Here is a 24,574-nt window from a genome sequence, read left to right as displayed (position 1 = left end):
CGAGTTCCACTTTCCCAACACTTACTCAGATTCACACTTCAGTCCTCCAGGAAGACTCGCAAGTTTTGTGAAACTCATCGTCCTTTAGGATTGTTCGAATACCTCCATCCTTCACCATCTCTCGATATCCCCACATTCACCCGGCTACACTTTGCACCTTCACTGACAGCTCTTCCCAAGTCTCTCAGCTTCATCAATCATTTCAACGTCTTGAATACCTCCAGCACTCACCATGGCCCCTCACGATTCCACAACTAGTAGCCGAGCTCGAAGCTCGACCCCTAAGTCGCCCAACCCCTCCCCAGCATCTCCTCTACCTTGCTCTCAGGAACTTGTCACCAAGGCCGTCGGGAAGGCTGCCGTCACATTGAGCGTTCTACAAGAACAACTTGGGCGCCTCCAGGCTGATGTAACGGAGTTGATCTCTCCCACGACTTGGTCGCATGCTTCTTCACCCTCCTCTTCCGATTCAGCTCTAGACGAAGATGAAAGTATGAGCCCGGAAGACATCAACCTCGCAGTCGCCAATATGCGCTCCAAGAACCCTGCACCAGCTCCAAAGGAGGATGAGAGCGCGCAGGACATCACGCCTCTCTACTCCATCCAAGCCCCCTCAAACACATACCACGTCCACATCTGCACGCACTGCACCGAAGACCAGATCATCGTCCCCGAACGACTGCTCGTCGAAATGCAGACCAAAATTGCCGACCTGGCTTCGCGAGGTCTGCGGTTGGTGACAGAAAAAGCGGCAGCCGTTCAAGATGTCAGGGTGGCGAAGAAGGAAGTGAGGGTGCAGGGGCGAAAGATGAAGCAGATGGTGAACGAGAAAGATCTGGAAAATCAGGTGATTGAAGATTTGCAAGGTCATTTGAGGGCGAGTTGGTGGGAGGTTGCGGCGTTGAAACTGCAAGTCAGTGCGGCGGAAGGACGGGTGCAGTGTCTGGAAGACAGAGTGCGGACATCGGAACGTCAAGTTGCAGATGTTCAGAAGGCGGCTGATGAGAGAGCTGAGGGCGTCGTGACTTCACCGCACACGACTGCAAAGGAAATAGATGCGCTGAAACAGGGATTGGAAAAGTCTGAGAGCGATAAGCGGAACTTGGAAAATACAGTCAGGGATCTGTCAGCAGAAAATGCACGTCTGGCCAATGTAGAAGCAGACTGCCAAGCCCTCGTGGAGATGCGGGAGGTTCAGGAGCAGGATCTGGAGCAGGAAAGAAAAGCTTGGAGGCCTTCGGGCCAGGAGGCAGTGGCCAGACAGATGCAAGAGCTCGAGAGGCGAAACGAATACCTCGAGGAGCGGCTTATGCTGTACGACAGAGAATGGGCAAGCGCGTATCTGCGCAGTTCAGTGACGATAGAACACTTGCTGACCACCTCCACGGGTCGTAATAGAAGCCGATGGAACACGAGTAATTTGAGTTTACGAGGGCCTAGGAGACGGGGTAATGAGGAGACAGGGTCACCGGAGTGAACCATACGACGATGATGGCGGCTGTTCGGGGAATATAAGGCGCTATCGCGTTGTTGTTATTGCATTTGTAGAAGTTTATGTTTGGAGACTACGAACCATTTTGTGTCCTACCTGAACGCCTGTCGACTTATATTATCGCCTCCAAACCAAACTTTTCCCTTTTGTCCAAACACGGCTACACCTACCATTGAGGCCTTGGGTCAGTCTGTAAGAGCCAACCATCACTCTCATGAGGGAAGCTGCATGGAACATTCGGACATTGACCGAGGATGTGCTTAAGGCTGCATCGCCATCTGAAGCATTTCTCATTGTTCTCCGTGCAGTGGCGGCAGCGAGCCTTATTATCACAGGTGATGTTCTTTGCGTAGCATTCGGAGCAGCCCAGGACGAGGGTGGAGAGCTTGGTGTTCGGTTGGGGCAAGACCAGGTGCGCGGCACCGCGGAGGGCTTTGCCGTCGTTGGAAGCACGTAAGGTACGTTGCTTGTAGTCTTCAACGGTTTTCTCTTGATTCTTGAGCTTGGCGCGGAAACGGTCACACTCGCTGCTCTTCTCGCGCAGCAAATCCTGAAGGTCGCCGACCTGGTTGAGCTTACGCCGAAGGTCTTCAACGTGGTCTTCGAGCTCACCGACCTTGGTATGCTCGGTTGCGTACTTCTCTTGGGTAGAACGAAGTAGCTTCTCGCGCTGGTTGAGCTGGTGAAGACGGTTCTGCGCTAAGGTCTTATACTCGTCAGTGTTGGAGTGGCTGTTGGCTGCCGTATCCCTGGATTGCCTGAGTGCCTCCTGGAGGTCTTCAACCTTCCTTGAGAGGGTCTCGACTTCGCTTTTCTTGACATCGGTCAAGTCAGAGAGAAGACGCGAGTTGCCGATCCTGTCTTCTCTTAGGGTAGCCTGGAGGTAGTCACGTTCTGCAACGACATCGTCGTAGCCTTTGGCTGCGCTTGCTGCGGACTCTAGTCGCTCACGAGCGCTCTCCAAGTCCAGCTGCAATTGCTTGATCTGAATGTCCTTCTCCGACAGAGTTCGAGCCATTGTAGCCTTCTGGACTTTGTTGCTCTCGTTTTGGTACTGGAGCTTACCAATCTGCGTCTCTAATTCGGCCTTGTAGTCGTCAACCTGGGATGTGGCCTTCGGCTTCTCGAGGCGCGCGATCTTGGTTTCCAGCGCCCGCTTCTCCTCCTTGAGTGCCTCTAGGTTTCTACCCATGGAGTCCCAAACATGCATGGTAACACGCACGACGGGGTCCTCCGGCAACGCAGGCTTGGTCGACGCGGCTGGTGTAGGCGGAGAAATCGGTCCCGTGCGTACGGGAAGTGCTGCAGGGAGCTCGAAGCCTGGAAGCAGAGGCTCGACCGTGCGGTTGCGCTGCTGAACTGTTGCGTTGTTGTCGTCGTTGTCATCGATTGGGAGGTCCTCAAGCTCTTGAAGCACCGACTCAAGGCGCTGCATGTCCTTCTGTCTGTACTCGGGGGAAGGCGACGCCACTGCAGTGTTAGGTGAGTGAGCCTGATCCTGGAGATAAGCTGCGACTGAGCCATCAGCACGATACGGCCTCGCCAATGGTGAGAGGATGCTGCTGCCGCTGCCCACACGGCTGGCGAACTGCATGCCTGGAGAAAGTCAGTACACTGTCACCATCAAAATGTGCTGTGAGCTCACCGTTGGTAGCAATTGACAATGATGGCCTCGGTGAAGGAGGGGGAATTGGCGTGTACGGCTTCTTCGCCTTCATCATGCCTGCGAGGTCAGAGAAGCTGTCTCGCTGGGCTGGCTTGCAGCGATTGGCTACCATCCTGCCGGTGATGGGTGCAGTGCTTGTGGGACTCGCGACGGCAACCTCACTAGGGCCTACGAGGTTAATGAGGTCAATATCGGCATCTGAGTGTGGGTTAACTCGATGCCACGGTATGCACAAAAGTTTGAAAGCCTACAGGAGGGCATTTTGGCGCTAGAACGGGACGTGACGGATGCGGTTGGAGCAGATACGGTGCGGTGGGATAGCGAGGGGACGATCGTCGAGGAGGCTGGAGGTCGTCAAAGCTTTGTAGGGCAGTCGGAACTGGGAGTCGCAGTGAAGGCACGCACTGCCAAGCCTGGCTAGGAAGAAGCGGAAGTCGCGGTGAGAGAGAGAAAAGAGAACACAAAACGCCTCGGATGAAAGGGAAATTTGAAGTGAAGGAATGCATGCTGAGCTGTAAACGTCCTGACTTACTAGGAACGCAGGACACTTGATCGTGTACAGTTTCAAGCAGAGACAATGCTGAGAGCAGATCAATGCGCTGACCACAGTGAGCACTACTGCCGTGGACGGGCAGCGCATCTACACTGACGAGCTCCAGAAATCCCTACTCATCGTTCACCTGCCGAACCTCTTGATCTCCAACATCCTCAAAGGAGGATACACCAGCGCAGCCCACGCAAACCCTACATAGTTCCCCATATCCGCCCCATAAGTACCCACCAGCAGCGCAATCGGCCCATAGTACCACACCTGCGCCATGCAAAGAATTGCGCCAACCCAGCCCACAACAAACGCAACCAACGCCGCAATGCCCAGGGGCAGCTTCTTCTGCTGGTTCCACACATCCCAGTTCCAGCCCGTCTTACGACGGAAAATGAGGTGCTCCTCAAGCACGATGGCGATCCAGATAGACACCCAGTACCCCATCAGGGCAAGGAAATTGGTAAAGATTTCAGCAAGATGGGCACGCCCGACGAGCGCGCAGACGGTGTAGATGATAACGCCAACTGTGTTCCAGATCACACGAGGCACGGCGCCGGCCCAGCGACCGAGGATTTGCGCGTCGATGCCGGAAGAATAGGTTGGTACGATGAGATTGGCGACGAGGCCGAGGGCGACTACGACACCACAGAAGGAGCCAAATGCGCCAAGGGGACGGTAGGCTTCAATAATGAGTGCGCCTTGTGAGGTGCCGTATGCAGCTTCCCAGTCGGTGTTGATTAGCATGCCGCAGGCGAGACCGATGCCTAGGACGAAGGCGAAGGTGAAGCTGCAGCTCAGGCCAAAAAGGGTCATGCCGAAGATCCTGAGGGAGGAGGCGTGCTCGGGATAGTATACGAAGTAGTCTGCCGCTCCGCCGCCGTAGGTGATGGCTGCAGCAAGCGTGAGACCAAAGAAGCTGATCCTGTTGCCGATGATAGTGTCCGGGTTCTCGTCGCCGTGGGATGCGGCAGAGATATTAAACTGTGGTCCTGCAACACCGGCTAGAATGCAGAGCACAATGAGTTGCGGTAGCCACGCCCAGCGCTCGTAGTAGTGGAAGATCTGGTAACCGAAGGTCGTAATGACCCATGCAATGACTGCAACAATGATGATGCCCACCACGACAGACATGGTGTTGCCTGAGACCGCGGATAGAATCTGACCAGCCACAACGCAGTCAATCATACCGTATCCAAGCAAGACAATGATGTTCAGAATGACCACAATCTTGGAGGGCCACCATCCCATGCTATACCTCGAGAAGATCATCGTCCTATTTCCGCTCTTCGGTCCAAACGTCGCAATATACGCAACAACCATCGACCCCACAAGCGCACCAAACACACTTAGCAGACAGCTGTCGACAAAGCCCAGCGCAAAGACCGCCGGACCCAGCATGCCCAGCGTGATGTTGTTAGCAGCTAGATTGACCGAGAACCACATGATAGCAACCTGCGAGTATCCCAGCGCGCGCAAATCCTGTCGCTCGTCCGTCTCAACACGCTGTATACCGCGCGCTTCGAGGTTGTACGCGACCAGCTGTCTCTCAAAGCTCTTCCAGGCCTGCTGCAGCCTGCCCGCGCGATTCGGTGGACCCTCCAAGGTAGGCAGTCTGTCGTTTACGTTGGGCGCAAGCGCCATGCGCGTAGTCTTGTCATCATTCGCGAGTTCATTCGCGATATTGATCGATTCCATCAGGGAGGGCCTATACTGGTCAGTAGCAGTCTCTGAGCCGGAGCGCAAAGCATGAAGTCCTTTCGCAGGCGTTAACCTGATCAAGTTCAGACCGTATTTCTCAGATCACTGCCCCATCCCTGCCCCTCCATCTGGAACTGATGGCGGAACAGACATTTAGGCAGCGAACACCGGTTCTCATGCGATTGCTTTCAAATACCTTGATCAGGCGGGTTCCTGTGTAGAGGCTCCATCTTGGCTAATCGTGCCGTACTTGGGACTTGATTCGACGTGGGCCAGACGAGGTCGCGCAACTGGTAAAGAATTGAGTGACAATGGAGGAGTTGATGTCTAGGTAGGAGACGATGCGTGAGCTGAAGGAAAGTTATTGCCATCGCTCAACAGACGCGGGATGAACCCCGCTTATCGGCGCGCCACCGAGCTCTTCGCTTGCACACTTCCACGCTGTGCACTGCATTGTATCGTCACGTTGCCATCTCATCAAAAAAAATAACTCCTAGATTCGACGCGTTTTTGTCGTTGTGTGTCGTTGCTGACACTGGGTAGTTCCTGGGGAACGAGCGTTGGTTAGAGCTCCACATGCGCTGTCACACAAAGCTTTTCTCGAGACCAAAAGAGACGGCGTGTGAAAATCATGTGTGTATTATCATTAGACTAACTAAACGCTCACAATTACAAATTACAATACTCACTTCAGTAAGTAGCGTACGACTTCAGCGGCGGCTCAGTGAGTCTCTTCTGCGGATACGCCAACAGCAACACACCCGCCACAGGAATCAGTCCACTTGTAGCCAACACGTCGTCAAGATCAAGACCAGGCGCTGCGTAGTCCTCGCACACAGCCTGCCTGTTGATGCGACTAACCTGCCCAGTAGTGCCCGGGTGTGTCAACGCATCAACAATAAGAGCGTATGTGATTGGGTTGAACAACACGCCTGCGTGTCCGTAGAAGCTACCACCCGGCTGATTGGCGCAGACGGTCTGTACTTCGTTGTTGGATACTGGGGCGTTGGGACCACCGGCGGGGAGGAAGGCTGAGGCAGCGTTGCCTTGCTGTGGTTCGACGATCTCGTCGAAGAAGCCGGAGTAGAATGTTGTTGTTGGGACAAAAGCTTTGTCTCCTCCGCCCTTCCTCAGTTGTTGAACGTAGTTGGACGTACGCTGCTGCTGGATGACGCTGGGGTCGCAGGGCACAGCACCGAGCTGGCTGTTTGCACTCAGACAAAGCGCGTTAGCGAACACAGTACCGGCGAAGTCTGGCGATACGGGGAGGAAATCCTGCACGATTTGGCGTGTGCTAGGCCAGTACTTCAGAACCCACTGTGTATCCAAACCACCCTGAGACCACGAGATGACGGCGATTTTCTTTGGAGAGGCAACGCTGCCGGAGACCGCGCTGATGTAGTTGATGGCATAGGCAATGTACTCGGAGTTTATCTGCGCGTCACCGAGCATGGCGCCAGGGACGTTAACCCAGACTGGGTCGGCGTAAGATTGGCCAGTGAGCAGCTTGCGGAGGTTGTTTGCGAAGTTAGCGCCGCCGTATGCGCCTGTGCCGGGCACGAAGAGGACGGGGGTTTTCTTGCCATAGGTAAAACTGGGTGGGATAAAGATTGCGGCACGTAGGTTGGCTTCAGGGACTGAATAAGGTGCATCGGTTGTCCCGGACTTCTTGGGGTAGAGACCATTGACTACTTTGTTGTTGTTGGAGATGCTGTTCTCTCCTACAGGAAGGCTGCCCTGTAGAGCGGTGTTGAGGGTGCCATCAAGGACAGGTCCAAGGCCATTGGCCACTTGTGTGGCGATGGCGCCATAGATGTTTGTTCGGGATGGTGACGCCCAGATAGATGCTTGCTTGGAGAGCACCTGCGAGATGGCCGTAGGTTTTGTTGTAGGTTGAATCTTGACCAGTGCGGAACTGCAAGCTGACGGGTTGCCAGCCGCTACAGCGCTATCCACATCCTTGAGAAGGCCGGTCACAATACCGAGGATACCACCGATCAAATTAGGAAGCAGTTGCCGTTCTTCGATTGTCGCAGTAGCAACCTCATCGAGTGTGGGCGCAGGTGTAATCTCTGGGACTGAAACTGCTACTGGTGCCGGTGCAGCGACCGACAGAGAAAGAAGGCCAAGGACAGCCAGAGATGTGAACGAACGCATCCTGAAGGGAAAGATATGTAGCACAGTACCAGAAGCCAGAATAGAGCCCTACCAATTACTATACTTATGGGCCACCCAACATATATGCATCCTGTCAATCACAGCTCCTCAAACTCTCATGGCGCATGGGGTACCTTATTGCCATAGCGGACTGAGTAGCTCGAGTCGTTTCTCGTTGTCAAAATAGGAGTGTAGTGTCCGCGGCTCATCTTAGCGTATATGGATCTTCAAAACAATGTAGATCCTTTCTTCATAAAGTTAAGCGTATATGTTAAACGGTGATGACGATCGCTTTTTCGGTCAGCTATGAACGAAAAGGTTAGTGTTTATGACAGATTCGGATGAGTTGCGCCGCTGACATCGGCTTTCGGTGCCAGGCTCCCGGAAGGCTCACTGTCCGCGCCAAGATTGAGAATTCGCCGAAGTCGATGTGGAGCCGTGAATGATTCCCGCCCTTTCGGTACCAAATGTGCATGTTGAATATCGTCACTTGTGCGTATGGCTCATGGAACTTGTAAGTAATTGCCGTTATGGAGTGCGCGTAGTTCTGGGAAAGAGCTCTCGGCTGGTGTGGTCGCCTCCTTATTGGACAGGGTCACGTACTCTACGAGGGACTACCCCAACGTGCTCATGCAGCTCTGAGACACTCCTACACCTTCAACAGACGTCGCTCAACAGGCTCTCGACGGTGTGGTCTCCGTTTTGCACGAGAATACAGGCTCGGAAGGAACGAGTGGTTCTCGAGATCCTGCAGGGCAACTACACCTGGCATCAGCTTCCTGCACGCCCGGGCGTCACCTCACTCTAGGCTGTGGGTGCGAGGGTCCTGTACCATCAAAGCGCCTTCTTGGTACTCTACTTAGCGCGCCACTAATGCGCCACTAAGCCCCTAAAATATCAAATTAAAGCTAGCTATTGTGACGCGTTTTAGATAGAAAGCTTCTAGCAGTTGAAATAAATCGGTTATAAGGAAAGCTCCTGGTGATACAGTTGGAACCAAGGTGCAGCAATGGAGGCATATTGTAGGCGTTTTGGGTCATTCATTCATTCGATCTATGTTGAAGTTGAAGATACTTCAGGGGCTCGGCCCAAGGGATCAGATCTCTTGCCCTGCTGATTGGCTGAAAGCCTGCTCTCTCCCATCCTAGGTTCGACAGGACCAGACTGCACCAATTCTAATTGTATAGACTATTTACTTCTGCTAGTGCTTAAAACTAGTGAAGAAAGGAAACTTAGCCTGCTAGTACAGTGTACAATAATACGTGCAAGGTAGTAGAGCCAGATTTATAGTTAGTAAAGTTGAAATGTACGGTAATGTTGGTGACATAGAAGTTGCTATTAGGGAGCTCATCCTCTGCAACCAGCTTACGCTTCTTGTTAGTAGAACGACAAGCTATAGTACTAGTAGCGCTAACAATTAATTGGCTAATTAATAATGATTAGATAGGATGTCAGATCTGCCATGATTGCTCAGCGAAGGTGATCTTCAAGATCCATACCGAGACGTCGAGTAAGTGCAGCTCGCTAACTTTGCATCTTGGCTAACGTATTCAGTGCCGTAATTGCTGCGTACTTCGTAAACGCTTTATTCCGTGTGGGCTGGTACCCGCAAATCGTGGAGGAAAGTGTAGTCGCTAATCTGATACTACGCACTCGCAACCGAGACAACGACAATCTCCTTCACGACGGAGGCCAGGTCTGGGATGTACCGAGAACATCTCCACCTTCTCTCTGAAGCAAGAATGGTTCAACTACACCACAACATGGCAACTGACCGAGTTTCCCCTGTACATCTCCATCGCTATCCTCGCTGCTCACCTCATCATCATCCTCCTTCATTCAGCCTACGTTCTGTGGACAAAGCAGTCTTCCGAGGCCTGGAATTCCATCCCTGAATCAATCGCACTGGCATACAACTCCAAGCCCAGAGACCAATTCCTCAAAGATTGTGGGGCAGGTATCATGCTCCTCAAGACTCTCGACCGAGAAGTCAAAGTCACCACTGTGCCCAATGAAGCCGAGGACGAATCGCAGAAGATGAAGCTGATTCCTTGCAAAGAGAAGATCGTGTACAGGTTCTTAGGCCATAAGAAAGGCGTCGCTGTCAAAGCGCATACCGAATACTCTTAGCTTCGGCCATCGACGAAGTACCGGTACGAACAAAATCGACTAACCAGGATAGTTCCAGCAAAGCATGCAATCTGACACTTTGAAAAAGCACGTCAACTTCAACACAGGGTATGTCTTCCATCCCACAATCCCCCCCTGCTCAACCATCCCTCTTTCTCGTCTCTCTAAACCCCACCAATCTTCCTCATCCTCTCGTGATCAAAGCGCCCAAGCATCTTCCCGCCTCTCACTCTACGTTCTGCCCTACACCAACAGCGTAAACTCCATCGGATCAGGCTCAACGAAACTATGCCCATGCTGGTGCCGGGCACAGGGATAGCACGGATAAGGAACGACGAATGCGGAGATGTAGAGATGAACGGCATGTAAGCCAAAAACTATACAGAGCAGGCGAAAAGCCAATATTCCCTTTCGACGATATTCAAGTAACGGCACGCCAAAAACGATTCACGGACGGCAACCAACACCCACTTCCCAAGTCAAAAAATTGGGCAAGAAGCAAATCTACATGATTCATGCCTTCCGAACTGAAAAGGGTATCATAGCCACCCCCCTACTCCAACTCCATCCCCCTTTACTTGTACCGTTGTCCAAGTTCCTTGGCGATCTCCTTCCTCCGTCCCCGATAGAAGCGCTCAAGCATCTTGCGCCGTTCAGCTTGCGTGCTGCTTTCCACCAGTAATGCGAATTCAACGGGTTCGTCGAAACCCATGCTTTCTGCCATAGCGCAGAATTGTCTCCTCCGCACCCTCTCATGGGGCCTATATCTGTAACTAATCCTAAACTCGCCCTTCCTTACACTTCCCATCTCCCGCAACTCCTCCTCCTCCTCCCCCTCCTCCTCTTGAAAAGCCAGAGGGTGAGAGCGCGTATTGGAGTGTGCATCGGAGTGATTTTGAGATTGTGATTGAGAGGCTTGGAAAACGCGTTTCCGTGAGAGGTCGATATCGTTGCGCAATTCCATTGCTTGTCTACCTAGCCGCGCTTCTATTTCGCTGCGGCCGATGACTTCGGAGTTTTCGTGCGTGTATTGAACGCCTGCTTTTGCGAGGATGGCGTTTATTGCGTCTGCGCGGAGGGGGGTTTGGTATTTCTTCCGCGCCCGTGTCTTCGACTCGCCCGGATTGGAAGGTGTGGTGAGCGATTCAGCAAGCTTCTTGATGTTGGCCAGGTTGTCGTCATCGATACCCAGGTTTCTGCTGGATAACATGTGCTCGTCGTCGTCGGATGAACATTGTGTTTCGTCGAATTGGAAGTCTACAGCTTGCACGCCCGCCCTGCTCTCAGCGACGTTCGTCTTGTGCATGATATCTCTCAACAACACACTGTTCTCCTGGAACGTAAACAGATTCTCCAGCCCAAAGAGTTCACCCTTCTTAGACGCTTGGTCCATCACGCCCTTGAAGTAGCGCCGCTCTTCTGACGCGTTGTATCCGATGTTGGCTTGTTGCTGTTTGTAGATCTGCCGCGCGTACACGATTTCCTCGATCGTGCCGCTCGACACGAGACGGAAGACTTCGACGTCGCGCGTCTGCCCGATACGGTATGCACGGTCTTGGGCCTGGAGGTCGTACGCTGGATTCCAGTTCGGGTCCACCACAACAACCTTATTCGCTGATGTGATGTTGAGTCCCACACCACCGGCTTTCGTGCTGATCAGAAAGACGAATTGCTCCGGGTCGGCGTTGAAGTCTGCGACGGCTTTGGAGCGCTCCTCGTATTTCATACTGCCGTCGAGGTACGAGAAATTGTACTTTGTGCCGTCGACGTCGAACAGGCCGCGCAGGAGGCGCAGAAGCCGGACTGAATGTGAGAAGATGAGGACTTTGTCGCCGTTGGCGTGCCAGAAGTCGAGGAGACGGCGGAGCACTTTCCATTTCCCGCAGAATTCGCGTTGGGATTGGTTGAGGATGGCGTCCCTGTTGCGCCAGAGCTCTTGGAAGGTATCGGGACACGCTGTTTCGAGGTTCTGTAGGTCTTTCGCTTGTTTGTCTTTCGTCTCTGTTGAAGAGGGCACGATCAGTGCGACGTGGTTTGCAAGTTTCTGCAATGTGACCATGCAAGGAAACATGAACTTGGCCCATTTGTCGTCTGTCCCAGGTATCTCCGAGTAGCAGCACCAGCCTCTAGGTTTGCCAGATTGACAGTCGCAAGGCTCTTTCGCTGTTCGGATAAACGCGCATCTGTCGTTTTCGAGAAATGTGCGGTACGCGTCTGCTTGGGTTTCCGTCAGCTGACAGAAGACGACGCGATCGCTCTTCTTCGGCAGTTGATCGGCAATGAGCGTCTTCATTCTGCGAAGAAACACACTAGGTAGGATGTTGTGGACAAGCTCCTGAGCCCTGCTTCGCGAGTCGGCAAGTTGGGCGTTGGTCGCATCGTGAGCCTGACCCAGCTTCAACGGGAGGCTTATCGTCTGTTTCCACTCCTGCGCGGATCCATACGCACCAGGCCGTGCCCAGTTCAGAAGGTTCCAGAGCTCTTCGTACTTGTTCTGAATAGCAGTGCCTGTGAGGCCGATACGACACAGTGCGTTGATCTTGTTCATCGCGATTGTTACCTCCGAAGATTTGCTTTTGATCGAATGGCACTCGTCTGCAATGACACAGTCCCAGTCGATTGTGTTGACTTCGCTCTCGCTCATGCGGTAGGTGTTGTAGGTTGTGATCATGATCTCCAACATGCCCTTCTTTGCGGCACCTAGCACACCTTTGCGGTCCGCGACATTGCCGTGGTACCTGTACACTTCCCACCACCCCCACTTGGAGAGCTCGTCTTCCCAGTTCTGCATCAGTGTGCCTGGACAGACAATGAGCACTCGTGGGTACCAGCGGCCATCACCATGGCGGCGGATCTTTCGCATGCACTTCGCGTCTCTCTTTTTTGCTGTCTTGCCAAAAGCTATTGTAAGGAACGCGATGACCTGGATGGTTTTCCCCAAGCCCATATCATCACCCAGTATAGCCCCAGTCTGCCTGATGAAGCGCTCATGCAGGAACTCGACGCCCTCGACCTGGTAGTCACGCAGCCATTGTGCAATTGACGCTGGGATGAAACCTTTTGACTCGCGTAATCTGATCCCTTTCTTTCCTCGCTGTGGCTTGACGGCCTTGTCGAGCTGAGGCTTCTCTTCGGTCTCCGAGTCCGAGAAGTCGATGTCCTCATAGATTGGTGGGTATCGCAGGCCAGCCTCGTGCAACTTCTTGAGGTGCTTCTGCCGAGAGGTGATGTAGTCGGGGATGGGGTCATCCAAGTAGGTTGCATCGTCGGCATCTCCAGCTACAGGGTTGGTCCTGAAAGCAATGTCGCGAGCGTTGTGTTGCTTTGACTTTGGCGAGGGCTTCCGGCCAACGATGCTCGTCGCCGCGGCAGTTTTGGACTTCTTCTGCTGACGGATGCGTACTGTTTCTGCTGCAGCGCGCTTTCGTTTCAAGGTCTTTCGGTTCTTCCAATTGTCGTACGCGGCTCGTGTGTCCTCTTCAGACCACTCAGATTCTACATCAGGTTCATCGTCGTCGGTCTCCGACTCTACGGCCTGCGGCTTGCGGGACTTGGGAGCTGATTCGAACGCTTCGTCGTCATCAGTATTCTGGTCGACAGCTTCTTTGCCGCTGTTCGTCTTGTCAGCATCTTGCGATTGGGTTTGTGCTTGGGTAAGCGCTAGGAAGTGTCAGTCACGGCTGCCTTGGTGTAGCTTCAAAGTGGCCTCTCACCTTCGATGTACTGCGACAGATCTAGGCCTTTGCGAGAAGACTCGACCATGTCGAACCCCTCATCGCTGCCTTCGCCGCTGACAGTCTCGCCTTCAGCGCAAGACTGAAGAGCCCTGTGGTGCTCTCTGTTGGACTTTGTGCGCGAGAACGACATGATGGCACGAGAGAGGACTGAGGACCTCCAGACACCCCCCTTTCGCGTGGATTACCCGGGTTCCAGAGTCGGCCGACTGGCCATACCCCAGACTTCGGTAGTGTTTGTTGATGTCGTTGTACTAGAGAGGAAGGAAACGCGCCACACGAGATCGCGTCGACGCGGTAGCACGTGAGGTGGAAGCGGGGGCTCTCTCCAGCTCCAAAGATCCCTGTTCGAGCTTTGACCGCGACTCCAAAATATCGAACCTAGCGTCATCAATTCACTTTCGCATCCCGGACAGCAATTGATCTTCAACATCGACTCGGATACCTCCACACACCCACGCGCAAGCCGACACACCCACGCGCAAGCCGACACACCCACGCGCAAGCCGACACACCCACGCGCAAGTCGACACACCCACCCACAATGCCGCTCGATACATCAACCTACTCCCTCGCCCTCCTGCGCCTCGACGGCCGGCGGTGGAACGAACTACGCCGGATCCACGCTCAAATATCGACCCAAGCCGCTGCAGACGGGTCCTCGTACCTGGAAATGGGCAACACGAAAATCCTCTGCAGCGTAACCGGGCCCCACGAAGGCCGCTCAGGCGGCGTGCGCGGCGGCTCTGGCGGGGTCGCGAAACTCGAGGTTGAAATCAACAGCGCAGCGTTCAGCGGCACAGACAGGCGGCGGAACGCGCGCGGCGACAAGAGGACGAGCGAAATGGAACACTGCCTGCGAGAGGCTTTTGGCGGTGTGATCGTAGCGCATCTGTACCCACACTCCACAATCACCATCAACCTGAACATCATAAGCCAAGACGGCTCCCTCCTCGCAGCCTCGATAAACGCTGCCACCCTCGCGCTCATCGACGCCGGCATCCCCATGACAGACTACCTGGTTGCCTGCACCGCTGCATCTTCCGCATCCACATCTGCCGCCGACAATGCGTCAGCGGATGACCCGCTGCTGGATTTGAATACGCTGGAAGAGCAGGAGCTGCCGTTCCTGACGGTGGGGTGTCTGGGCGAGAGCGATAAGGTCGCGGTGTGTGTTATGGAGACTAGGGTTAGGATGGAGAGGTTGGAGGGCATGCTTGCGGTGGGGATCGAGGGCTGTAAGAGGATGAGGGGGATCCTGGATGAGGTCGTTAAGGGGTATGGGAAGAGGTTTGGGTGAAGAAACTCAATGGGCATTTTTTTCGTGAAAGTGCGGCAGCACGCTGAGTCCTTCCGGGGCAGGCTCGTGTGCGGAGCAGAGCAGGCAGAGGTTGCTGGAAACTGCGCCTCGCGCCCGCACGACGAGCATGCTAGGAAGGAAGACAGACTCAAGAACGCCTGTCAGTCGGCGAGATGGAGGTATGCTCGTGCATGGCTGGTGCCATCAGTCGGCGTCATGACCAGCACAAAAGGAACCAAAGCGCCTGAAATAAGCGACAATACCATGATTGGAAGATGCAGACCATGTGCCCCTCGGAATCGGCACAATTTGAATCATTCAGAACCGTTGCATTCCTTCTACCTCTCCTTTTGCATCGATGGCTGCGCCTTACATACCATCCATTCTTACGTCTCCATTCTTACGTCTCCATACCATCCATTCTTACGCCTCCATCTTCCTCGCTCTTCAACCATGTTTCTCCTGCACCTGTCAATGGCATTGACAGCCCGCTATCTAGCCATGACTGCGCCGAGGTCCCGTCGCTTGAGCATGCTGCGTGTTGTAGCTGCTGAAGCGCATCCACCTGGACTCCGTTCATCAGCGGCAGTAGAGGTTGCATTTGCTGGCCCAGCGTATGTTGTGGAGCTGTTGCTGGTGGTCTTTCACTCATGAATGGACTGTATAGCTGCCATTGCGGCGGGGGCATTGCTGAGTATTGAGCACTGGTCTGTTGTTGTTGTTGTTGTTGTTGTTGTTGTGATGAATAATAGCGGCTGCGCACCTGCTCCAGCGTCGGCAGTCCAGCTCTTTCGCCGTTGCTTGGTAGCGCCATTCCCAATCCACTTCCTGCCGTCGTCGCCCCATGTCCGCCGTTCGCAGGCTCGAATGAAGCTCCACAGTACCCCATTGCAGACTGAGGTCTTGCGCGCGTGTCTTGAGCAGACTTAGTCGGGCTGTACATAACCTTCCCAGACACAATCGCGGTTGGTGCCTGTGCGATGGAGTGTTGTCGTTGCATGATGCTCTGTGCCATCATGTCTCGCTCTTGCGCTGTTACTTTTGCCGCGATCTCGCGGGCTCGTTGTTGGGCGGCGTTGGACCAGTCTGTGCCGCGGAGATGGGCAAAGTCGCTGCTTGAAATGGTATGTGTTTGCTGGCCAAGCGCAGGAGAGGGCTGCGGTGGCAGAGAAGGCTTCGGTGGAAATGGGATGCGAGAGAGCTGTGTGGAAGGCTGCGTATATTGGCGTGTCGACTGTGTTGGTTGTGCTGGCTGTTGCTGAACTTCCGAGCGGCGAGCCATTTGGTACTGAGCCGGCTGGTACTGAGTAGATGGGTATTGAGCTGACTGGGGCTGAGGTGATAGACGCTGCTCGGTTGCGTATGGCTGCGCGGACCTTCCGCCTGTAAATGTACTGGTAGACGGCTGCGACATTTGCATCTGTGGATGAGTCTGTGTGTTCGGATTTGCATGCAGTAGCGAAGTTACCTGTTGTTGTGCTTGTTGTTGCGTGTAGACAGAAGCCGCCGTTAGCATCTGCTGTGATTGTTGCTGTTGTCGTTGATACAGTGACCCAAATAGGATGGGTGCGCTGGTGGGACCTCTTCCCGGCAGAGTGTAGGATGAACTGATAGTTTGTATCGGAGTTGCAGCACTGTACATTTGTTGTTGCTGTCTGCGCGAGTGATACTGTTCGAATTCGCGATTCTGGCGTCGATAATGGCTATCCTCTTCTGCAGTCAGCTGCGTTGAGAGAGCTGCTGCGGCGAAGTGACCTGGCTGCGCATGCACAAGCCTTGGATCAATGTCTTCTTCAGCTGGAGGCTGCCTCGTAGGAATAGAAGGCGGTCGCACTGGTGGGCGCAGCTCTGGTAGATGGTCAAGCCAAGTCTCACTCGCTGTTGGGCATACGACATACCGTCCTTTACTTCTTCAGGCTCGAGAGCGAGACGGCTCAGCCTCACCCGCTCATGCTTCACCCAAGCACCGCTCCCAATGTCTGGTCTCCCTAACAGTTCGTACGGGCCTTTGAGCTGTGCTCGTCGAATGAGATACTTCGCCAGTGGCTCCAGGTTGTCGACGACCATCTCCAGATCAGGCGCTAAATCCTTATATCTGTGCATGATGGCCATGAAGATCCGCTCGAACACCAGATCGTCGCCATCGCTGGGGTGGTCTGGCTTCTGGAAGCAAAAGTCGACAGAACGCTGAATTTGCACCGAAATATCGGCAGGGTACGGAAGTGAGGATGCGAATGCGTAGAGGAGGAACGGCACGAGTGTTTGCTTGATCCAGTGATGCGTTATGGGGTGTTTGGTCACGGCCATGATGGGTGCAGGCGATGCTGTATGCGTGAGCCGCTTAAGTACTGATTGTGGTTTATGGTTTTGATGATAGACGCCGAAGGCCACATGGTAGCATAAGCCGAGCTGGCTGGCGATGAAAGTGAAAGCAGTCTGTCAAGATAAGCAATGTGTTGCCTTCACCGTGAACGATCGTGTTTGGCAGTCGAGATTGATCTAGAAAGTGTGATCTACAACAGCGATGAAGTACCGCAATTGGCATCTGCAGCGCAGACATACCTGGTATCATAGTAACGATCGTATCCAGAAATCCACCGTTGGCCGTGAGAACATATCGTTACAATGAGGTCGCAACCTTCGCTATGCGATACGATGACGCCTTCCAAAAGCAAGGCCTTTACAAACCGAGAAACAAACAAGAGGCCCCTATCTATCACACATGTTCAAGCAACATGCCGACCACTCTCTCCCGGTCATCACTTAGAGTGGCTGCTGCCCAACACGCCACCTTCCATCAGCGACAGTCTCAAACTTGACCCTGCGACCTCTCTGCCTAACCATCTGTACACCTCCTGCCTCAAGCCACCTTCCCAGATTCTTGCACTGACTAACATCGAAGACTTCCAGGTCCCTGCAGCCTTCTACCACCGCCTCAACACCTGTACCTGTTACTCGTACACAACCACGCACGGAGAGGTTTTGGAGCTCGAGCAGGTGCAGCGATATGCAGCGGAGCGATGTATCGGAGACAGCCGAGCCGCAGAAAGCGAGGTTGAGATGCGTGAGGTTGGGTAGACCGAGGGCAAGGACCTCTGTCGCGGTGTCTGAAAGCGCACAGCAAAATGACTATTGCGGCAATGTTAGCAGTAGATCAAAGGCAATGCAGTATATGCTGGACCTACCAGGTCCAATTCCCTCAGCCCCTTGGCTGCGTTTGTCAGGTAGACAATTGCATTGTCGGTCAGATAGGTACAGTCGGCGAGGCATAGCTTCTGCAACCGCGGGAAAGGGTACACACTCCAGTGCTGAAATCCAACATCTGTGATCGTAGTGCATCGTGTGAGGTCGATCGACTCGATGCGGTTCGCTGCGTGAACAGCGATATGTGCCATCGACCGGTCTGTGATGTGTTTGCAATAGCTCAATGTGAGACGTCGTAGTTTTGGACAGCCAACCACGGTGCCAGGAGCCAAGGGAGCTGGTGCTGGTTGACCGTTGGCTCCATTCTTGCCCTTCTGGCGACTGTTTGCTTGGGCCTGCTGCTGTGCTTGTGCCATCGCCATTTGAGGAGGATGATCTGGTACAACCCAGCCAATCACGCGTGCAAGAAGGTTGTCGCCGACCTTTCTGCAGTTGCTGAGGTCAACTTCTTCCAATCCCTTGGCTTTCTGCACCATCTCAAGCACTGCAGGGCCTGTGATATCCCAGACACTCTTCATCCGCCAGACCTTTACACCAGGAGCGCATGTCCTTGCTAGTTCTCCAAAACCCTCATCCGTTACGTGGAAGCAGTTGCTCATGTTGATGTTTTTCGGTCGAGTGCCAACGAAGGGGCAGATGACATCTACCAACGTTCGATCTGTGACTTTACGGTTGTATTTTGCGAGATCGAGGTCGTGAAGGACGTCTGGTGATGTTGAGAGGAGTTTGTGCCAGTGTGACGATATCTGTCGCAGTTGCATCAGCTCGTACAAATCGAAGTTCTGGAAGATCCTGACAAGGACAGAATCTGGAAGACTGCCTCTGCTATATCTGCTCGGCTTCCTTATCATGCGCGGGCGCTTGAAGTCGAAAACAGGCTCTGGTGGAGTTGACGCATGCTTCGGTATGGGCGATGGTGAAAGAGGTCTACCAAGAGGCGGTGTACCAAGAGGCGAACCAACGGGCGATGGATCTTTTGAGAAGCTGGTTTTAGTGGGACTAGAAGGTGAGTCTGGTGGTGGAGGGGCAAGTGAACCCCGTCTCGATCGAGACCGGACATTGTCTAGGTCAAGATTGAGAAACGGATCCGGATCGTAAGGCTCCATCATTTTCTCATCTCTTCGTGGCGGCGTGACTGGCGTATCGACATCGGGAAGATCGCTGAAGGTCACTGTTGGGACACTCTCCTTTCTTCTCGGCGTTCGTGGACGTTTTGTGTCCGCAATAACCAGCTCGTCGATCTTTGGTGTGCTCTCTGAATCTGACATGTGCACGTCGTTGTAGTTTGCAGCTTCGAGTCGTTCTTTGGCGACTGATTCCACCTGTCGGCGCACATCTGGTGTGCACTTGTCCCATAACTGGCTAAGGGTATCTCCGCTGATCATGAGGCACTCGACGGATGCTACTGATCGTACAGTAGCAGTACGGTGTGGTGCTAGCGAGAGACTGACGACTTCGCCGAAGTACTGCCCGCCTTTCAATCGAGCCTTCACTTCATGGAAGTTGTGCTCGCCAGCCGCTATCGACTTCCGCCTGCCTTGACCGTATGCTGCGTGACCGTTGTGCTGCGCTGGCTGCACATTGACCACCTCTACTTCTCCTTTGACGATGAAGTAGACATCGCGCCCTGATGTTCCTTGCTTGATGATGTCGTAGAACGGAGGGAACGAGCACGGCTGAGCACGCATGCCCAGGAAGTGGAGGATTTCGTCTGGCAGCTCAGAGAACAGTGGCAACTCTTTCAGTAGTGACCGCACATGTACGTCTATGCTACCAAAGGCGCTGTTGGCTGCGGCTTCAGTCAGGCCTGGACTCGGTGACTTCCTCTTCTTGTAGGCAACTACAACCTCCCCATCACGCAATGTGCCACTCCCTGCCATGACTACATCGCCGTCTTCGCGGTCACGCTTCCCTGTAATCTGCCGCACAGGGGCCGTCGGTCGTTTGTTGCCTCCCAGTTCCTTCTTTTTGCGCTCGAGAATAGCAAGGCGTTCCTTGGCCTCGTCCATAATAGCTCGTTGGACCTCCGGGAATTTGGGCAGCTCCTTCATGAGATCCTCCTTGTTTAGCCGCACTACCAGCGAGCGCATGTTTGCTATGATGGTGGCCGTCCGAGGGATGTCCATGAGGATACCAATCTCGCCAAAGAAAGCTCCAGGCTTTAGTTCAGCGAACGTGCTCTCCTGATCTCGTGATGTGACTCTCATTGCGCCACGGACCAGCCAGTACATAGCTTTCCCCGTCTCGCCCTCGGTGAGGACAGTGTCGTGTGTCTGATAGAGTGCTGGCTTGAGATGCATACCAATGGCAGCGAGAAAGGAGTCAGGGGCAGCTTGAAAGAGTGGGAAGGAGCGCAGGCGGTCGAGGAGGTCGAGAGGGAGACCGTGGATGGTACTCGCAGCAAGCGGTGAGGGTCGTATAGGTCTGGCAGGATTGGAGTCGCTGTCGAAGGCGCGTACCATGGCGAAGGGATCAGGCACAGCGACGCCGCCATGCCCGCGCACCGGGCCGCCAGGCCTGTAGCGGCGCATTGTGGTGGTGGAGGTGCTGCTGCTGGCTGGGAGCGACGCGTGCGAGGGGAGCGAACGGCGGTGTGTTTGCTGAGCGGGGACCCCCTCACGTAGTAGGAGGAAGGTGCTCGGTGGAAGCTAGGCAGGTGCGATGCAGTCGTGCAGCAGGCCTCAGCTCATCGTGTGCGCGTGCGTGGAGTGGTTACAACCAGCAGTGCTCGACAGCGAGTCTTCTGTGAGCTACGGCGCGTCTGCCCGGTGTGGAAACTTGCTGCGTGCGAGGGTGGGGCGGGAACACAGCAAACTACAGAATAAGCAATGTGTTGCTAAGAATGGTGTTGTCTCTGAAATAATACAGTCACGTGCCGTGCAATGCCTCGCAATAATTGTCGTAATTATTTATTTGCTGGCGTGAGGCATGAACCTGCTCCGAGAGATGGTGATGGTGAAGATAGATGCGGGAGACACGGGCTCTTGGATCGGTGCGGGAACGAGCACAGGCGGATCTTCTAGAAGGAAGGAACGACCGTGAAACACGGTCTGTGCGCTCCTGCCCTCACCAACACGAAGCGAACTCTTATCACTATCAGGGCCCTGGACAGCCCCCGCGCTTCCTCCTTTACGCAAGACATTGACCGAATTACCAACCCTCACAACCTAATACTGGGTTCAGTTCGTCAGTCTGAAGGCGCCATGCCAGCCCTGTCAGACCTCAAAGAATGTTTCGACCGGAGCCATCAAGTGCCATTTGAACGGCCCGCTAGCGTTCACCCTGACCGCCGCCGGCCCTACGCCTCAGATCAGGTTGCAGACACGGACCTCGTAACGTCATTCGTCGAAAAAGCAACAACAGTGCACTGGCCTGGTCTACCGATCTCGTAACTCATTTCGCTCGTTCCATGTTGATTTCGTGAGTTGAAAATGCCCGTCTAGGGGCATCGTGCTGTCTAATGGTACCCCTGCCATGTCACCAAAGAAATCGTTGCCGTCCCATAACCCTCAGGCCTGTCAAGGAAACACCCAAGTCCACAACTGATATCATAACAGTCGTTGCAGTTCGTCCCAGTGTGCCATTTATTATCGCCAGTCCCTGTCCTGGTGCCTTCGGCGATCGTTGTCACGTTCGTCATATTGATCATCTCGGCGGTCGTCTCTCCTGCGGTCTCGATCGTCGCCATACTTCTCATCCCACTTCTCGTCACAGTCTTCTCTTCGCACTCTCCTCTTGTCCCACTGCTCTGAAGCTTCCCTAGCACCGAGACCGCCAATTACAGCTCCTGCAATAGTCGCAGCCGTATCGTACTTCCTGCCTTTTTGGACTTGATTGCCTATGAGGCCACCGATCAAACCTCCAGCGACAGTGGCTGCAATTCGATGATGTCTGTCTTTTGACCGCGACCTCGACCTCGATCTTGAGCGAGCATGGCGATCGTTGCCGCGATCTCTTCCAGATCGCTGTGGCGACCATGATGAGCGGCGTCTCTGGGGCTGCGGGCGGCGGTTGTCGTACTGGGGCTCTCGGTATTGCTGCTCAATGTCAGCGTTGCGCAGCTTATGGAATGAGTGGACCATCTACTTGAACTTCGTACCCTCGTGCATTATTGTACGGGTCGCTGCCGCGCATTACAACGGCGCCTGCATCTGGGCCTCGATGATAGAAGGTTTCATCAGACACATATCGCGTATCCCTCCGGTCCTGGTAGTCGCGCTCTTGCCGGCGATCAGGAGCGTACATGTCGGAGTTAGATTCACTGTCGTCTCGACCTCTCGAAGTATCGCGATTTGCGCGAGACGATTCGCTCGCTGGAGGGTTTCGAACCCCTTGTTGCTGCTGCTGGCGGTCGTGTCGCCGATGCCAAGATGGCGAATGCTTTCCAACTTTGTCAAAAGCCTTGTCGTGGTATTTGTCTACAACCTTATCAACACCTTCGAAGCCGAGTTCCTGAAAATCGCAAGCAACGGATCAGCAAAGCACAGCAATGTTGACAGGAACGCATCACCCCGGATTCGCGTACCACCAACTCTTCATATTCGCCCATGTCGTACGCCGCTAAGGGGTCAAGCAATGTTAGATTCCGAGCGTTCCGTACGGTGATGCCTCCGTCACGGTTATGCGGATGCAAATTTGGGTGCTACTGCAGACCATATGTCTTAACGTTGCGCCAGGAACCCTGTTCATGGTATGACGTAAGTCAGCCTAGCGGGAACCAGCGAACGTGGCTGCGGTCACTGCGCGGGGATCATGTTTGCACCCTGGAAAAGGCCAAAAAGCAAGTTCAACGTCAGCTTACTTAAAATGCGAAGTTCATGTCTGGTCACATATCTTGTTACGCCTTATCCAGCCACTCTTGTTGTATGTGGTACAAGGGATTGCCATGGCACCATGAGGCTTGGGTATGCTCAGCCTTCCAAATAACGAAAACATAAAGTGCTCGTTCGCTTGCCTTGCTAGACATCACACAACGACGACCCTTCGAACAACTGGATACAACATCAACCAACAGTTCAATTCATAATGTACGCTGATCAGCAAGTTGTGGATATGGAGCGTATCATCGGCTACACTTTCAAGGATCGGCAGCCTTGCTGTTGAGTGCCTCTACCATGGTGGTCTGCCCATCTTCTTCAACGGCATGCCCCACAAGCCTGAGAGGAACGAGCGTTTGGCCATTCTGGGTGATAGTATTCTCGATGTGATTCTTATCAGTAAGTGGTATCGCACTCGTAACACTCAAGGTAATAAGCTTCGCTCCTGCGTCACAAGCTGCTGACACGATGCAGGCCTTCTGCTTGCTAAACAGCAATGGACGGGCATTATTCGCGACTTGGTCACCAACAGTATGTTACGAACACGTACAGAAGAGAAGGAGTTATTGGGCCTGGGGACAGCGGTTATTGAACGTAGGGAGAACAGCCGTCGGAGAAGCCACGCCCGTTGTACAAGCTACCCCATGGCCACATGAGCACACTAGGACGATACAAGTAGTCTAGCGTCCTATGGGATGGGAAGCAAATGAGCCATGGGATTCATGGTCGCGAAGTGGGACTGGACGCTTGTGTTATCAAAGACCCTGGCTCTCATGATGCGGAAGAAGTGGGAAATAAGCCCGGGCCACCCCGCATCATCAATATCAACACAATGAATCAATACAACATTTTTGAACCAATTTTGACGCATTTTGTTCCTTGTTTCTATGCCCAAGATGTCAGATGAACCAGAGAAAGTTCAAAGGCATTTTGTTCGTCATTTTTTGACCCCTCTGCCAGTATACCAGCCAGATGAAGCTGCATACAAGCGTCTAATCACTCCCCAATGCTCTGCTATTCTAGGAGCACTACACTTCTGTGATGTGCTCCATATACCTTGTACCTTTGAAGATATCCAACACGCCTTCAATATCCCTATATCAACAGCCCAGAGAGTAGCCAAATCGAAACAACCGCGTATGCTCCTTCACAGCAATGCACCTGACGCACGTGGTGCCCCACAACAGCTCACCGGAACAGAGGCTTGGGCTATAGTTGATTACCTTGATTACTGTAGCTTTGAAGAGAAGACCGATACATGGCAGGACATACAAATAGCAGCTGGTGTTGTTGCAAAGCATGGGAAAGAGTGTCATCCTGACATGGCTTGCAGCCAATAACAATCCACCCAGTCACACCTCATGGAACCTCATGGAACCTCATGGAACCTCATGGAATCCCATGGAACCTCATGGAACCTCATGGAACCTCATGGAACATCATGGAACCTCATGGAACCTCATGGAACATCATGGGACATTATGGAACATCATGGAACCTCATGGAACATCATGGGACATCATGGAACATCATGGAACATCATGGAACATCATGGAACATCATGGGACATCATGGAACATCATGGAACATCATGGGACATCATGGAACATCATGGAACATCATGGAATCCCATGGAACAACACAGAATCTTCTGGTTGCTGACAAATGATTACAAATGATTACAAATTGTAACGACCGCAACCGAATGACCACCGGTATGGTTCCGAGGCGTTCCTTATCTGCATACATGTCGGCAGGCATCGCGCTGCTGTACTATCTGAGCCCCTGTTGGCACCTGCATGCACGATAAGCTAGTCTACCGCTCCGGGTCC

The 24,574-nt window shown here is 53.6% G+C and overlaps 11 protein-coding genes across 11 annotated transcripts; 3 read left to right on the top strand and 8 right to left on the bottom strand.

Moving 5' to 3' along the window:
* Positions 1-232: 232 nt before the first annotated feature.
* On the top strand, positions 233-1,477 carry BU25DRAFT_462950 (uncharacterized protein; the record flags this gene model as incomplete). Its single annotated transcript, XM_033710562.1, has 1 exon — positions 233-1,477. The coding sequence occupies one exon, from the start codon at positions 233-235 to the stop codon at positions 1,475-1,477; it is 1,245 nt and encodes a 414-aa protein (XP_033556608.1).
* A 181-nt stretch (positions 1,478-1,658) lies between these two features.
* Positions 1,659-3,419, bottom strand: BU25DRAFT_495134 (uncharacterized protein; the record flags this gene model as incomplete). The annotated part of the gene is made up of 3 exons (XM_033711833.1): positions 1,659-3,088; positions 3,138-3,356; positions 3,410-3,419. 3 exons carry the CDS (start codon positions 3,417-3,419, stop codon positions 1,659-1,661), a joined length of 1,659 nt encoding a protein of 552 aa, XP_033556607.1.
* Positions 3,325-4,018, bottom strand: BU25DRAFT_212449 (uncharacterized protein). The gene has a single exon (XM_033701219.1). It carries the CDS (start codon positions 3,796-3,798, stop codon positions 3,427-3,429), a length of 372 nt encoding a protein of 123 aa, XP_033556606.1. The 5' UTR covers positions 3,799-4,018; the 3' UTR covers positions 3,325-3,426.
* BU25DRAFT_415348 (uncharacterized protein) lies at positions 3,535-5,748 on the bottom strand. Its single transcript, XM_033707519.1, has 2 exons — positions 5,597-5,748; positions 3,535-5,407 (listed from the first exon to the last, which is right to left on the bottom strand). Exon 2 carries the CDS (start codon positions 5,395-5,397, stop codon positions 3,835-3,837), a length of 1,563 nt encoding a protein of 520 aa, XP_033556605.1. The 5' UTR covers positions 5,398-5,407; positions 5,597-5,748; the 3' UTR covers positions 3,535-3,834.
* A 328-nt stretch (positions 5,749-6,076) lies between these two features.
* BU25DRAFT_415347 (alpha/beta-hydrolase) lies at positions 6,077-7,825 on the bottom strand. The gene has a single exon (XM_033707518.1). The coding sequence runs from the start codon at positions 7,555-7,557 to the stop codon at positions 6,091-6,093; it is 1,467 nt and encodes a 488-aa protein (XP_033556604.1). The 5' UTR covers positions 7,558-7,825; the 3' UTR covers positions 6,077-6,090.
* A 2,065-nt stretch (positions 7,826-9,890) lies between these two features.
* BU25DRAFT_377936 (uncharacterized protein) lies at positions 9,891-13,663 on the bottom strand. The gene is made up of 2 exons (XM_033704160.1): positions 13,401-13,663; positions 9,891-13,347 (listed from the first exon to the last, which is right to left on the bottom strand). Exons 1-2 carry the CDS (start codon positions 13,552-13,554, stop codon positions 10,262-10,264), a joined length of 3,240 nt encoding a protein of 1,079 aa, XP_033556603.1. The 5' UTR covers positions 13,555-13,663; the 3' UTR covers positions 9,891-10,261.
* A 152-nt stretch (positions 13,664-13,815) lies between these two features.
* On the top strand, positions 13,816-14,734 carry BU25DRAFT_377932 (ribosomal protein S5 domain 2-like protein). Its single transcript, XM_033704159.1, has one exon. It carries the CDS (start codon positions 13,966-13,968, stop codon positions 14,719-14,721), a length of 756 nt encoding a protein of 251 aa, XP_033556602.1. The 5' UTR covers positions 13,816-13,965; the 3' UTR covers positions 14,722-14,734.
* Positions 14,735-15,059: 325 nt separating this feature from the next.
* Positions 15,060-17,028, bottom strand: BU25DRAFT_495130 (uncharacterized protein; the record flags this gene model as incomplete). The annotated part of the gene is made up of 2 exons (XM_033711832.1): positions 15,060-16,569; positions 16,620-17,028. 2 exons carry the CDS (start codon positions 17,026-17,028, stop codon positions 15,122-15,124), a joined length of 1,857 nt encoding a protein of 618 aa, XP_033556601.1. The 3' UTR covers positions 15,060-15,121.
* Positions 17,029-17,209: 181 nt separating this feature from the next.
* Positions 17,210-20,417, bottom strand: BU25DRAFT_415345 (cyclic nucleotide-binding domain-containing protein). The gene is made up of 2 exons (XM_033707517.1): positions 17,907-20,417; positions 17,210-17,850 (listed from the first exon to the last, which is right to left on the bottom strand). The coding sequence occupies exons 1-2, from the start codon at positions 20,385-20,387 to the stop codon at positions 17,485-17,487; spliced, it is 2,847 nt and encodes a 948-aa protein (XP_033556600.1). The 5' UTR covers positions 20,388-20,417; the 3' UTR covers positions 17,210-17,484.
* Positions 20,418-21,392: 975 nt separating this feature from the next.
* Positions 21,393-22,474, bottom strand: BU25DRAFT_495128 (uncharacterized protein; the record flags this gene model as incomplete). The annotated part of the gene is made up of 3 exons (XM_033711831.1): positions 21,393-21,962; positions 22,012-22,377; positions 22,451-22,474. The coding sequence occupies 3 exons, from the start codon at positions 22,472-22,474 to the stop codon at positions 21,513-21,515; spliced, it is 840 nt and encodes a 279-aa protein (XP_033556599.1). The 3' UTR covers positions 21,393-21,512.
* Positions 22,475-24,041: 1,567 nt separating this feature from the next.
* Positions 24,042-24,404, top strand: BU25DRAFT_425789 (uncharacterized protein; the record flags this gene model as incomplete). The annotated part of the gene is made up of 1 exon (XM_033708375.1): positions 24,042-24,404. The coding sequence occupies one exon, from the start codon at positions 24,042-24,044 to the stop codon at positions 24,402-24,404; it is 363 nt and encodes a 120-aa protein (XP_033556598.1).
* Positions 24,405-24,574: the final 170 nt, after the last annotated feature.

Source organism: Macroventuria anomochaeta (genome assembly GCF_010093625.1).
Source record: "Macroventuria anomochaeta strain CBS 525.71 unplaced genomic scaffold BU25scaffold_45, whole genome shotgun sequence".
NCBI classification, from domain to species: Eukaryota; Fungi; Ascomycota; class Dothideomycetes; order Pleosporales; family Didymellaceae; genus Macroventuria; species Macroventuria anomochaeta.
This window is presented reverse-complemented; position numbering and strand designations above follow the sequence as displayed.